Source organism: Ambystoma mexicanum, chromosome 2q (assembly GCF_040938575.1).
Source record: "Ambystoma mexicanum isolate Mex_15411 chromosome 2q, UKY_AmexF1_1, whole genome shotgun sequence".
Classification (NCBI taxonomy): domain Eukaryota; kingdom Metazoa; phylum Chordata; class Amphibia; order Caudata; family Ambystomatidae; genus Ambystoma; species Ambystoma mexicanum.
The window spans coordinates 330,782,032-330,797,085 of record NC_090924.1 but is presented as its reverse complement, the minus strand read 5'-3'; the positions used below and the strand labels follow the sequence as shown (position 1 = coordinate 330,797,085).

The following is a 15,054-nucleotide window of genomic DNA, read 5'->3' as shown; positions in this document are numbered from 1 at the left end:
CTCCGTCCAGGAGAAGAGGAGATCTCGACGTGGAGGAAAGCTGGAGGTCGTTGCACTGCCAGGGAAGAAACCAGCCGCGGAGTTTCCCGGTTAAAAGGTACTACCCTTTTATTCGCGGTAGTGGTGAAGCTTGGCTATCCGGCCGCCGGGGTGCTTGGCACGGGCGATTCGACCACGAGACGATCCAGGAAGTCGAAAAAGAGGGCGAACTGGTTATCCCCACCAGCTCAGAGGAAGAAGACTCTCCGGGATGAAGATCTTCTCTGTCGTTGGGAAGTGGTGAGAAGGTTCAGCAGGGCTCCACCGGTGGTGTCGTCATTGCAGGTCAGCTCAGCTTCTCCCTCTTCGGATTCTTTGGTCCTGTGGCGACTTCTGAAGTTCCAGTCCCCAAAGCCCTGCTTTTATGCAGAAAATCCCCATTCATCAGTCCTAGCTGTCACTCAAACATGCTAAATGGTGAGCCGGACAGCTCACCACTGGGCCAATCACACAAGAGTGTGACTTGAGTTGCCGAGGCAACTCAGACCAGGGTGCCTAAAGGCCCCTCCCACACATCCTGTAGACCCAGACAGAGTGGCACCACTTTTGGAGGCTTCTGTGGAGAAGCCCGCCAAAAAGTGGAACAAAGGGCTTGACTTGGGTTGGAGTTACAGAGGCGAACACAAACGCCATTTTAAAACCGAGTCTTGGCAAAAAGACCCAACCGGGGAATAAATATTAAATAAATAACCCGGCGGTATCTTTAACATTGCATCAAAAAGTGGTGCGTTTAAAATGAATGGGAAAATCCCATAGGAAATATTCCGGTGGAATATTTCGCGTGCTAACCACTGTCACCAGCCAGAAACTCTACGAGGGGGGACTGCACAGTGCCCCCTCGAAAAACAGACCCACGGGCAATCTAATTACCCCTACCAGTACTTCCACAATATGATGGTTTGTACTGGTTCTGTTCCCAATTTAAGTAGTCAGTCCCAGGTTATGGAGTCTATGTTTGGGGGTCACTAGGAGACCCCTGTGTTACTGCACTGAGGGTGCTGTGTAACACACTTAGCAAAAATACATGAAACCCCCTGGATTAAAAGACCCCATAGCCCATTAAACACATTGCAAAGTCAAAGGATATCTCAAATCGTGTCTAAGAGTGGGAGAAAAAGAGTCTCACTCTTAGCAGGAGAAAATAATAAACCCCAAAAATCCAGCAAAGCTGCTGGGGGACTCACTAGGTTTGGGAAATTAGCCTTAACAGAGAATTCTCCCTAACAGCGATCACGTTACCCCTGAGCTATAATCCCAAGAGAAGTGAGAGGATGACTGTCAAGGTTCGTCAAGGAATGGAAAAACATCACATCTGACGAATGGGTGCTACTCTTCTCCAGTAGGGTCACTTGCTGGAGTTTGTACACTTTCCACCACACATTCCATCCGGACACAAGCTGGAAAAGTTACGGCACCTCCTGCTGCAAGAAGTGTGTACACTACTAGCAAATGTGATGTTGGAGAAGGTGCCAAAGGACAAGTTGGCTACAGGAGTCTACTTCTGTACTTCCTGGTAAGAAAAAAGGCACTGGACAACAAATCAGGGGGTTGGAGGCCCACAGTAGATCAATGAGTGCTCAACAAATTCCTAAACATGCAAACGTTCCTTATGGTGATGCTAAAACAGGTGCTGTCCCAGCCGCAACAAGGATATTTCTTGCCCTCCCTCTACCTCGAGGATGCTTATTTTCTCATCCCTATTGGCTGCTCACAACGGCGCTACCTATGCTTCGTAGTGGCAGGTGTACACTATCAATTCAAGGCCCTACCCTTCGGCACCCAAACCTGCACCGCAGGGCCCTCGGACGAGAGGGTGGCAGCGCTTCTGGCAAAGGTACACTGCCTCAGCAGTGCCCATATGAGTCCAATCCGCATTTACAAGTCGTTGCTGGGGATTATATAATTGTGCATTGTCATTGTGCATCCCTGTGATCACTCACTGCAGGCTGTGCATGCGGCGAGGGCAGGAATTCCTGGATGTCCGATGGATACAGGCATCAGAGTCCTGGGATGATCGCATTATCCTGACACAGGCATTCAAATGGAGCCTTCAGTGGTGGTCGGTGAGGGAACATGTGATGAAGGGCGCCCCATTCAGGCTGTCAGACAATCAAGCCACCGTCATGACGAATGCCTCCCTGGAGGGCTGGGGCGCCCACTGTCAGGACCAACACACAAGAGGACTCTGGTCGAAGAGGTAAAAAGCCTGCACATCAACCTGCTGGAGTTGCAGGTGATTTTCTGGGCCCTGGAGTCCTTCCTCCCCCTCTTGGTGGGGAAAGTGGTACGGTCTACATCGACAATACATTATCAATGTTTTATGTCTGCAAGCAAGGGGGAACCAGGTCCCCACAGCTATCCAAGAATGCTCAGGCCCTCTGGCACTGGGCACTGCAGCACCAAATGTTTCTCATTCCCCTCCATCTGCCAGGGATTCAGAATACCATAGTGGACTCCCTCAGCAGGGAGTTGCTCTCTTGCCATGAGTGGGAGCTGCACGAGGATCAACTTCATCTGTTGTTCCAAACTTGGGGCACACCAGAGATCAACCTTTTTACCACCTACAACAACAGTCGATGCAAGAGTTTCACCAGACGATTTACACCATCCAGAGAGCTTGGGGGACACCTTTGCATTTCCATGGGCGGGAAAGTTCCTGTATGTATTTTCTCTGATTCTGCTGATTCGAGTAATCCACACCTTAAGACTATATCGGTGCAAACTGATATTAGTGGCCCCTGTGTGGCCGAGACAGTTTTGGTACTCCGACATCCTCGCCTTCTCATAAGCTGCTCTTCTCAAGTGGAATCCACACCAGGGTCTCCTGTACAGGAAACAAGGGTCAATGCTGCACCACGACCCGGCCTCACTCAATCTGATGGCCTGGCTCCTGTGTTCTTAGAGTTGGATCCTTGTCCCTTCCACAAGACTGCCAAGAAGTCCTGGTCCGGGCCAGAGCTCCATCCTACAAGAGCAAGTGTAAATGCTTCCAGGTGTGGTGCAGGAGCCAACAGTTGCAGCCTCAGGCCGTCCGGCCACAAGACATTTAGCCTTATTTGTTATCTTTGGCTCTGTCGTGCTTGATGCATTCTTCTATTAAAAGTGCACCTGGCTGCAATTTCCAGCAGAACTGTTCCACAGGTGTGCCATCCCTGGTGTCCTGCCAGCTAATGAAGGAATTCTTACGTGGGCTGTTCAGGTCTTTTCCACCCATCCGTCGCCCAGCTCCAGCGTGGGTACTGAATGTGCTGCTCCCAAAACTCATGAAACCGCTTTTTGAGCCTATGCACCACCCATCAAGCATCTTTCCTGGAAAACCGCTTTTTTGGTGGCCATAACATCAGCCAGGCGGGTGGGGGAAATCCAGGCATTTTCCTGCAAACCGCCTTATTTGACGCTAAACAAGGAGAAGGCTATCCTGCATACTAACCCGACATTTATGCCTAATATGCCATCCTCCTTCCATCTGAATCAACCAGCGGTTTTGCCAGTGTTCTTTGGCATGCCAACGATTTCAGCGGAGCGAGCACTGCACATGCTGGATCTGGTGCGCGACCCTCAAAGTACTATGTGGCACGTACTAAGTCATTCTGTCCTACGGATCAATTGTTTGTGTCTTTTGGACCTACTGGGCCAGGGAAAGGCCCTGTCGAAGTCTTCCATTGCAAGGTGGATAGCAGCCTGAATTTCCTTCTGTCATCAGCAGGCCGGCATGTCACTTCCAGGCAGGGTCTGGGCTCACTCCACCAGCGGCGGCCGCTACCATTGCCTTCCTCTCCGGGATCCCACTGCCTGACATCTGCTGTGCAGTCACCTGGAGATCATTGCATTCACTACGTTCTACTGTGTCGAGAGAGATTCCACAGAAGAATCTAGAGTTGGCGAGTCGGTTCTGAGAAACCTTTTTGCGTGAGGTTAGTGAGTCTCCAGTGGTACATTTTGCTGGGAAGCTTGCCTCTGCCCATATGCCTTGTTTGTTAATACTGTAATTTATTCACAGCATGTGAGTCTACGAAAGATCCAATGCTGGAGAAGGAATAAGTTACTTACCTGTAACTCCAGTTCTCCAGCATTGATATCTTGCATAGATTCAGATGGCTCTTGCTTTCACTCATGTGTGCTTGCCAAATCTGAAGATGGCCGACAGGAGAGGAGTTAAGGGAGGTGTTCCTATTGGATTTGGGCAGTGTGACCCAAAATAACTGTAGTAGAGCAGAAAAGTGGCTGAAAGTTTTCAGTTTAAGTTTAAACTGCTCTGTTACCGAAGATTCCCAGCCTGACGATGGGGACTATTCACAGCATGTGAACCTATGAAAGATACCAATGCTGGAGAACCGGAGTTACAGGTAAACAACACATTCCTTTAGGTGGGCACAATGTTGTTATTCAAGTAGGTGTGTGTGTTGTGTGAGTGTACATGTGTATACTCATTGGGAGACATGCACTGGTTCCTCGCCATAAACATTTACCTTACTACCTAACTGCTCCTGACTTTCAGGTTTTGTTTGAAGCTGTTTACTTTGCTTTGGTTGCAAAGCGCCTCCATCCTGAGGAGGATGACACCCTGGTGGAGAGCCCAGTAGTCGAGCATGTGTCGGAGAAGATCAACAAGGTCCGACCTCCTCAAGGGTTTGCTCTTTACCAGGCCAAGGAGGAGGCTAGGAAGGTGAAACTGCTGCACAGAATGCTGAAGGTAAAACATGTGTGATGCAATTTTACATTATGGACTATTATGTGATGTTTTACAGTACTTTATGTAATTCTCGATTGCATGAGATGTTATATGTTAAGTTGTGTATCTTGTCCTATAGTATGTTTATTGGTATGCTCTTCGTTATGTGATACATTGTATGTAGTGGTAGCATGCCTATTACCAGAATTACTACTAATGGTATTACTAGTTCTAATACTATTAGTGATATTATGGTACTTTTAGTGAGCAGTAGTACTACTATTACTGTTACTCCTGGTAATGCCACTTTTAACATTGGTATTACTACTGTTGCAGCTGTCGGCGTAAGATTAATAGATATGTAAACATGTTTGTTGGATGAAAAAAAAGAACAACATACACACTTATGTTGCTTCTAAGCAGCTGTAATTTATCTACAGACCGCTGACTTTCTTCCTGTGATTTCACTTCCTATTCATGGAAGGCAGTTGACAAAATGTAAGTAAGGAAAATGCGTGCAAAAATTCTAAAAAGAAAGTAGTTTTTTTCTCCAATCGCTACCGGCACCATTGCTACCGTACCACCATACTAGGAGTTCTGCTCATGGGTGCTCTTGCAGCCACCAGGTTTTATCTTGTGGCTGTACCGGCACCCGCGAGCTGAACTTGATGGTAGCAACAGTACTGTTAATAACGGTACTGTTGCTACCATCCTCCCTGTTCCCATTGAGCCCTATGGGGCTCAAATGGGAATGGGGAGTAATTTTTACCGGCGCCCAGAAAAGGGCAATTACCGGGTCTGGCAAGATCGTAATGAGCCGGTAATTGCCCTTTTCTGGGTGCCGGATAAAAATCAATACCGGTGGCAGCCGTGCCTGTACTACAGGCACAGCTACCGCCAGCCTCGTAATGAGGCCCGATGTGTCAGTAACTTTAATTAAACATGTGCTGGCATTGAAATGTGAGAAATATAAATTATGTTGGGGTAAGAGTGAACATTTAGGGCATGAACAGCCTGATGACGAGTTGGGTAGTATCTCGGCTGGAATATCGCCTAACTTTATTAGCGTTATCGGCCACCCGTCCGGTGGTATTACCGCCAGATCACGGGTTGGGCGCTAATCGTTAGTCCCCATTCTCTATTGGGCCCAGTGGGGAATTTTCAGTGCAATTACTCTGCAGTAATACAGCCAGCGCTAATTGCGCCAAAAATGGGCATTTTTCCGGTGTGTTTACCCCCCCAGCTGTGAGAGACCTGCCAGACCCTTAAATTTGGCGCTAACACCATTACCGCTGCATTTAAGGGCGACTTTCCAACTCGTGATCAGGCCTGAAGTGCCCTAAGATTCAGTGAAACCAAAAAGGAGTTGGTAAATCCTTTGGATGAAATGTCTGTACCAGAGAATAAAAGACATGGGCCTCATTACGAGGTAGGAGGTAGCCTTGCCGGTTCTACAGGCAAGGCAACCTCCAAACCCGCAAGAAAATCCAGGAACCCGTGAATGGGCAATTCCGGACCCGGTAATTGCCCTTTTGCGGGTGCCGGTAGATTCCCATTCCCATTGAGCCGAAAGGGCTTGATGGGGATGCCTGTAGCACCGACACGGTTCATTACTGTGCGGGTGCTACAGACTTGCTGTGCTCGCGGGTGTCTTTCATTACACCAGGCCAGGCCTGGCAGAATGAAAGGCACCCGCTGAGTTTGCCGGTCCGGTAACAATAGTACCGGCAAGCTTACTGGTACTGTTGTATCCGGACCGGCAACCTCATAATGAGGCCCAGAGTCTAGTTTTCTCCGAGCTGGCTGAATATTTTAACTGCAGAAAGTTTGGTAGCCTGTATTGTCCATTGAAAAAGAGTGTTAATTTTGTCCGGAATGAAAAATGCTAGAAAGAGTTCCGAAAAATGTATCAAGAATTAGCTACGGTTTCTGTAGAGGCTTTTTTTTGGTGCAGTCCAAAACCGTGATCTCCACGTATACAAGTTCCTATTGCATCCGGTGGATCCAACAAGAAATTGAAGGATCAGGAAGAGACCATAGTTTTTTCCTCAAGTGTTTTGAGAGCTGCCAAAAAGCACTATTCAGAACTGGATTATGAACACTTAGATGTAACATGGGCTGTGAATGAATTCAGGCCTTCTGGGTGGGGGTTTTGTTTTGAGACTTGAGTGGATTTCTTCGAACATCACTAGACCTACATTATGCTATTTTATTTGTGGTTTTATAGAGCCTTCTTGCAACATGTCAATTCAAAGTGTACCGTGAGGGGTCAGAAATGTGAGGTGGACCACAATGTGAAGTTTTCTCAACAAATGCCATTTTATTATAAGGTTGGAGGAATGACTCACTATCCCTACCATCACGAGGATTTCCCTGCCTAAAATAAATTAAAGGAAACACTCTAACAAATCTATCTGTCCTTGACACATATAACAAATAAACAAGTAACTGCACGTCAGTTCAAAACAATAATGATGGAATTATTGTAACCACAGTCTCTCTTTATAACCTGTGCGGACTCCCCTTCCCCAGGTTTAAACAGGATTCTGCTTCACAGTTTAAGAAAAGAACACAAGGAAATCCTGATTTGTAACAAAGTTCCAATACAGTTCGATGCAACTTCAACTTGTCAACAGAACGTGCCACCACAAAGGCTATAAGACTCTTCTTCTTTGAACAGCTTCTCAGTTCCTCAATAGCAACAATGGGTGTCTTGGTCAGCCTTGCGTGGCTTACCACTAACAACATAAAATGTCTCTGTCAAAACCACCTTGTAGCACTCCTTCAACTTCCACCTGGATGGCTTCTATACTCCTCTGCCTGAGCAGAGTTTCACAATAACTAGTGCTTCTGTGGTCAATGTCAACTGACAAGAGGTTACAACAGCTTCACAGCATTTGACAAAATGACAGCTTCAAAACGTTCAACAACTTTTCAGGGAATCAAGATTCAAATCGGTGCTCTTTAATACTGTTCTGCAAATGATGCTTCTCTCCTTCTGGAGATCTTTTTCCAGAAGGGCAGCCTTTTTTTCCACTCGTTTCCCCACTGCAGAAGCAACCAAACACTGACAGGGATAAGGTCTCTTCCTGCCTCTCCCCAGGTTTTGGCAATGTGCGTTTATCCAAGCTTGCACTATAGGTTGTATACAATATGGGCAACAAGTTTCAGAGCTTAAATATCTTGCATTAGCCCCCTTCTGCTGCTGGAAATATTGGCTAGATTGTGTTTGCCTTGGTTTCAGTCTCTCTTGGCTTGGGTAAGGCTTATTGACATTAACTCTTAACAAAGTTGCCCTCTCGGGTTGCTGGGTTTTCCACAGACTCACATTTTTAAGATTACAGTAATTTGGCTTTGATATAATATGTTTTTGCTGCTTTTCCCAAGTTTGGTATTCAGAATTAACTTGGGAATCACACGCAAGTGCTGCTTCTACTGCTTTACAATAGTTTGGTATTCAAAACTGTTCTCTGCACTACTTTTGCTTCTATGCGAGCATCGCTCACTTGCCGAACCCCTGCTTTCAACACGCGAGCGGGATAGAGCGCTCTGGGACTTCACCGGGTAAGACGTGCGCCTCTGTTCCCCTCGCCGCTTACAGGAATTTTGATGTTGTGGCTCTTCGCGACCCAGTAAACTGCATTGTTTAGTCTGCCTTTACCAACGCTGCTTCCAATTGGAGCTCCTCTTGCTCCTGAGGACCTGTGGTGCACACAAGCCACCGGAGACAGCCTCGAGGCCCTTAGGTGCCCGCCAGCAACCCATGAGCCTCCTGCATGCTTTCCGCAGCGCAGCCACTGCATTTAAGATTTCTGGGGACACAGGCCCTCTCAGGGGGGGCAGCTGATATCTGCCAAGCAATTGTCCCCGCCTCTTCTCCCTCCTCCAGCTTCTGCCTGCGCTGCCAGCACAAACCACGCTGCTTCTGCTTCCGACTTCCTCTGCTCTTCACCAACAATGCACACTCTATCTCGTACACCTGATGGGGCCTTTTAAGCCTCTCCGTCGCCCTTAGGTGTGGGTCATCTGCATTAATGAACTGACCACTCCTACAACATTGTACCTCTTCAGCCCTCTTCTTCCTCCCAGTACTTAGGGAACTATGGGGCTTGAAGTCCCTAATGGAAACATTAGGCTTTCCTATTTCTGTTGTGTTACAGTAAGCCATTCGAAGAGTGGGGCTTTGGGGAAAGTTGAACAAGGGGGCTTCCCATTCTTCCTGACCTGCTTCCCCCCTCATGTGATCCTCCCACAGAATACCATCCTGAAGGTCGGGATCAGGAAGTGTCTGCCTTTCCCTGGCCACATAAAAGGGGTCCCAGGCCAGATTTTTTGGGGGAATCATTGCTAGTGATCACAGTGCCAAGTGATAGGGTTAAAGACAATGTTAAGAGTGGGAGGAGAGATAGGAGATGGAAATAATGGTAGCAGTGTTGGCAATGGGGCCCAGTGAAAAAAGTAGTACAGTTTACAATCCCAGTACAGAAAATGTACATCCCTGAAACACTGGACATATAACAAAGGTGCAAATTGACACATGTCCATGGTTACATACATATGGAGTGCATATCCTGAATGTTTGGTAATGGTTGTCTGGAAGAGGACTAGCTTAGTCACAAGATAAGTTACTGTGTTCAAGAGCTGGATGGGGTTGGCTGGATTGTCATTGGTTCAATTAATGCGGAAATCTCTACCGAATAACCAGCCATATAGGTGTTTCATGAACTTGAGGCAATTTCTTTCCAGTCATATGTCTTTAGGTGTGTTGTTCCAGATACATGGCACGGCTGTGGCAAAAAAAAAAAACTCCCACGTGCAATCTTATTACACTCACAGGGACCATTTTGTTTTCTCTGACTCAAAGTGATCTGCCTGGTTGGTAGATGTTCAAATGGTGGAGAGGGGTACTTAAGATCTACTGAAATTTGGTTTATGTGCCCAATGCATATAGCTGTGAGCACAGTCCTGTAGTGATCTGATGCTTGCTGAGATAGTCCAATTGTTTGAGGCCCTGGATCATTCTGATGACTCTATTCTGTATGAGTTGATGTGGCCATATTGTTGTCCTGTTTATGAATAATGGCTGTCCTATGAGTGTGCAGTGCTCAGGGTACTATCAATCTGCAACCTCAACGCAAAACACTGCCTTACCCTCTGCCCCCATCAAACCAACCTCCACCCACTCTGCCCCAGATCTTCCACCATGCCTGGAGACCATACAAATAGCAACATGGGCAGTACAAATACTAATAACAAAATATGAATACTAAAAACAGATGGCCTTAATGATGCACCAACTCCCAAAGCCAGGTCAAGGGTTTTCATTGATATGATGCAAACAGGCTCGAACAGAAATCCCTTTCTCTCTTGTCTAGAGATATAAAGTCTCTCTGCAACCCAGACCTCCACACTCCACAGGTTAGTATCTATGGATTAATGACCCCCCTCTGTCTTAAGTTCTGTTTGACCTGTGGTGATGGTTTAAAGGCAAATGCCTAATCTACTTAACTCCCTCAGGGACCTCCTAGGTGTGTTCTACTCTACTCCCTTGGTTAGTTCTGGAGATTGGGAGGGCAACGCCTTCCAAACATCCAAGTCCCACTTGGCCTTTCCTCTCTCTCAACCTGATGTTCCTCTCCCTTTCTACTTCTTTCCCTCTCCTGTCCTCCTTCTACTCTCCTCCCTCTGTCTCTACCCACCTTCTATCTCTCCCTACTTCTCTGCCCATTGTCCCTCCATTGTTCCTCTTATTTACCTATCTTCACCCTCCAAGCTTACCTCTTCCTAATCACCTCTGCCTACTCTTCCTCCTAACAACTCACCCTCGACTGCCCCTGCCTGAAAATGGTTACTACTCTCTTCTCCCCTCTCCAGTCAGCTCTCCTCGCCCTTGCAGCTCACCAGGGTTGTGTGCCAGTTGTACCCGCTGCATGCCTACACAACCTTTCAGTGAAAGGCTTAAGGAAAGTTCACAAGTATGCTGTACTGCACCCCCGATACATGGTGCACCTATTTTTAATGTACTTGTGTCGAATGCACAGTTGCATGAACACATTGTGTCTGCCTGGATGAGAATGCAGTGACAGAGTTTTCACAGTTCACCCCAGGCATAACTTTACAAAGGGATAAGGCCCTCACCACAAATAGTGTAGCCTTTATTTTTATTTTTTTATTTGAATTGTAACAATTCGTTTATAAATAAACTTCAATTACTATAAAAAAACAAAACCAACTTTCACATAAATATACAAGAAAACACTCGCACAAACAGAAACATTCTTTTCATTAATATTAGTATAAACGAAGGAATTCCAATTTAGGACAAATCCTCTTTCAAAATGTTTTCCAAAAACTCAAATACTGCACATGAGAGCGAAACGTTTGTTCCAGATAGAATCCAGTACCACCATTTGTCCATGTCTTCGTCTACTGGTGCAAACGAACTAAGGTATTGAGATCTTGATTGCGTTATTTTAGGACACTCAGTGATCAGATGTTAAACTGATTCAACTGATTTGTCACAGAACCTACAGAGGTTATTCTCGATGTTAGTGGCTCTTCGTCTCTATTGGATTTCCTTAGTTGTATAGGCGTTCAATCGCAGTCTCATGAATTGATTGCGGTATTTTCTAGAGGGAACATTTTAGGAGATATCTGGGTAGGCAGTCTAAACAGTTTGTTAGAGGCCCCAAATCAATCGATGAAGACAGGAGATTTCTTTGTTCAGAGTTCTGGATCTAGTTTCACTTTCTTAGTTTCTGTTTGGCGATTTGAGGCCTTGCTATAAGTGTTTCCCATTTTATGTCTGCGGAGTCAAGGATCATTTTTAATCCAGTGGACCAATTCAGCATGATATCACAATGCTGCTGTTGGGTCACAGTTGAGAAGATTTGATAGGCTGGAGCCTGATGCCCTTTGGAAGCTTAAGTATATGTCTCCAAAATAAACCTTCGAGGGTTGACCACAGATGATAATCTAGATTCCAGCCAGCCTCGGCTCCAAACGTAATTGAGGGGATCACCTTTTGTGTATAGAAAGTTAGTACAGGTTTTAAAGTAAATTTCCCATATTCAGTATGAAGCTTCGCCCCTTGCAGCGACAAAGTCAGCATATGTTGTTTGAGATCAAACATCCAATCGTGTTCTCTAATTGAGGTATTGAATAATATGCCCAAATATCGAACAGTTGGTGCATGTTGTATCTGTATTGCATCAAGTTTCCATCTGAAGTTCTTGATTAATCTTTGGAAGTGTATCCAATCGACATGATCTTTGTTTTTTCCACAATAATTTGCAACAAATTATCATTTAAGTACTTTTCAAGGGCCAATAAGAGTCTCTGAAGGCCGATTGGTGTTGAGTCGATTAGGACAATATCATCCGCGTATATTGTCCAACTAATGCTATTGCTGTTAATCTTTGGAGGAAAACATTGTGTCTGAGAGAAAGCTTCAGATACGTCTGATATGAAAATCTTGAATAACAGGGCCACCAGAGGGCATCCCTGTTTGACTCCCTTTTTAGTGCTTATTTCCTCAGTGAGCTCACCAGCTTCGTTGATTCGCCCTCTAGCTGAAGTTTCTTTATGGAGTTGTAGTAATTTGAGCGGACACGACCATGTCTTCAATTTTCTCCACAATTTTGATTGATCAAGTGAATCAAAAGCTTGTTTCATATCAATGAATACTATGAACAGGTTTTTGCCTTGTTGTAAAGCTTTTAGTTTCAGCAGGTTCAGTATCGTCAGATTTACTTCTGTTCCCACACCCTTAGTGAAGCCTGTCTGACGGATATCGAAGTGACCTGAGCTAGTGGCCCACTTTGACAATTTCTGCTGTAGAAAGGATGCAAATATCTTGCCCATAATATCTAAGAGGGCAATAGGTCGATAATTCGCTGGGTCGTCTCGGCTACCTTTTTTAAAAATAGGAACTATGATGGCCGAGTTCCAAAATTTAGGGATCGACTTTGTGGTAGCTATCGCTTTGAATAGATGATAAATGAAGGTTGTCCATTGCTCGTTGTTTGCTTTTAATGTGACGTTGGTAAGACCATCGGGTCCAGCCGCTAGAGAGTTTTTTTTAGCTGTTTCATTGCTGTTGATATGTCTACTCTTGATTCGAATACAATCCAAGACTGGACCGCTTCGAGCGTTTCGTCGCTCTTCCAGATTACATTGATTCCAAAGACCTTAGCGAAATGTTGTTCCCAACTGGCCTTAGAAATACTGTGTTGGATCTTGGCTTGCTGGAATATTACTTTATTATTTATGATGTTCCATAGCTCCTTTGTCTGATGACAAATGATAAGCTTCAGGATTCGTTCTCCTCGCTCTTGGTCTCTCATCAGTGTAAAGCATTTCAGCCAGTTGCGGTATTTCGTTTTAAGATGTTTCATTTGCGACAGTATGTTTGGATCTGTGCCTTTTTTTAATTTTCTCAGATCACGTTGCAGTTGTTTTTTTTTTAGAGACACCATAGGACTGAATTCATATTTTTTTATGTATGAACAACTGTTTGGATGATTGAACTTTGTTTGAAAGTTTACCAACAGAACAGTATAGTTTAGTTTGTCCCATGGACCCACATCTTCTGAGGACATCATTTCATTTACTCTCCTGAGTTGGTTATTATTTATTATTAACCGATTACCTCTTTGATTGACCTCAACTGGCTGACTGAAAAGCTCTTCGTTTCTTGGCGAGAACGCTTTTAGAGTTAATTCAAGCGGATTATGGTCGCTAATTGTTGATTTCAGGATCTTCATCTGTATAATATCATTAGACATGGTGTTAGATGCCCAAAAATAATCTATGATTTTTTCTGTGCCATCACGCTGCCATGTATAGTTCGGAGGACAATCTCCTTTTATTTGACCGTTAAGCATGTAGCAGTTCCTAGCACTCATTGCTGAATGAAATTCATAACTTCTGCAGGAAGTGATAGCTTGATGCTTAAATTTTGTCATTTTCAATTTATCATCAAACCACGAAAAATTCAGGTCGCCACAAACTATCACTTGTAAATCGGGCAGCAGTTCCATGTTATCATCAATCAATTTTGTTATTGATTGTATGAAGAGATGTGAGGAGATCATTGCTGTGTTCCAGTAAATGTTAACAAGCAATAAATGCTTGCGTGTGTCACGCCCCTTCGAAGGCGGTGGTCCTTGTGGCATCGATGGACCTTAGGACGACGGGTGTCAGCCATTTTTACTAGTAAGATGGCCGCCGTAACTGGGTTGCGGGTCTAGCCTCTGCACGACTCGGTTTCCAGGAAGTGCTGTCTCCCTACCCGAGTGTAGGTATATCTGTTCCTGTGATCAGCACACTATTGCGTTGCTACTCTGCTTCAACAACGCTACGTAAGTTCGCATCTAGGTATCCTGATACGGCTTGCTAAACATTACCTTTCAGCATTCTAAACTTTCCTGCTCTGTCTCAATTTCAGTGCATTCCTCACTGCCTCTCTGTCTCCTGATTTCACGGACTCCATCTCTTTCTCACCCAAGTTTGCCCACCGGTCTCGTTCCGGAGCGCGGTAAGCTTTATTCGGAATTCTCCGACATATTGAATTCCCGTTTCTCTACCTTTCCTGACTTACTATTCTCTCTTCCTTCGCATAGTTACAGGCTTATGTCCCACCGGTATTGCGACCGCCCGTGCAAAACTTTGCTCTATCAAAACAACTCCTAGCTCCGCCCTTCATGCCTCTCAGGTAAAGACTTCCCCGTGGCTTTCCACTATTCAATCTAGTTATCTTACTAGTTCTCATCAAAACCTTTCTTACTATCGTAGAAGTTTTCTGAAGTTTCTGACTGGCACCTTTTCCCACACATCGTTCCTGTTTAAGGGTAATCAACATTCCTATACATCTTACATATCCATTTTTCCACTTACCTGCTTATACTTACCAGTCTCTTTCTCTTTCAAGACGAACGTCCTCCGGACTTCACCTGAATCTCCGCCTGCAATTGAAGACATCTTACCGCTACCTTCGGCACAGGGTTTTCTTCCCCCAGAGGGTTTCCCTGAGACTTCTTCTCCTACCTGGTTTATCTGGGAGGGGGAAGAGGTACTTGGGAGGCTTTCACTTTCATCTCCCTCGCTTGGAACAAGGAGAGTTTTCCCCTGCTGGAAGGTGTCAGTCACAGGACAGGAAGAGAGGTAACGGTGAGTCCTTGGGGTAACCTGCCAGTCGTTTAAATTGTAATGATCATTGTGACATTCATCATTTATGACAGTTAGCAACGCCCAAATAGATATTATTGAGTTTCGAAATTTAATCTGATTTATCAGGAATTCTGAGCAGGTTATCTCAGGGGTTCAGGGTTACAAGGAAATAT

The 15,054-nt window shown here is 45.4% G+C and overlaps 1 protein-coding gene across 1 annotated transcript in view; it reads left to right on the top strand.

Annotated features, from left to right (window-relative positions):
- PKD1 (polycystin 1, transient receptor potential channel interacting) overlaps positions 1 to 15,054 on the top strand; it is a 1,742,473-nt gene that overhangs the window by 1,490,567 nt on the left and 236,852 nt on the right. The window contains exon 38 of the mRNA XM_069647332.1: positions 4,538 to 4,732. Coding sequence (XP_069503433.1) covers positions 4,538 to 4,732 — 195 coding nt within the window. The remainder of the gene's footprint in view (positions 1 to 4,537; positions 4,733 to 15,054) is intronic.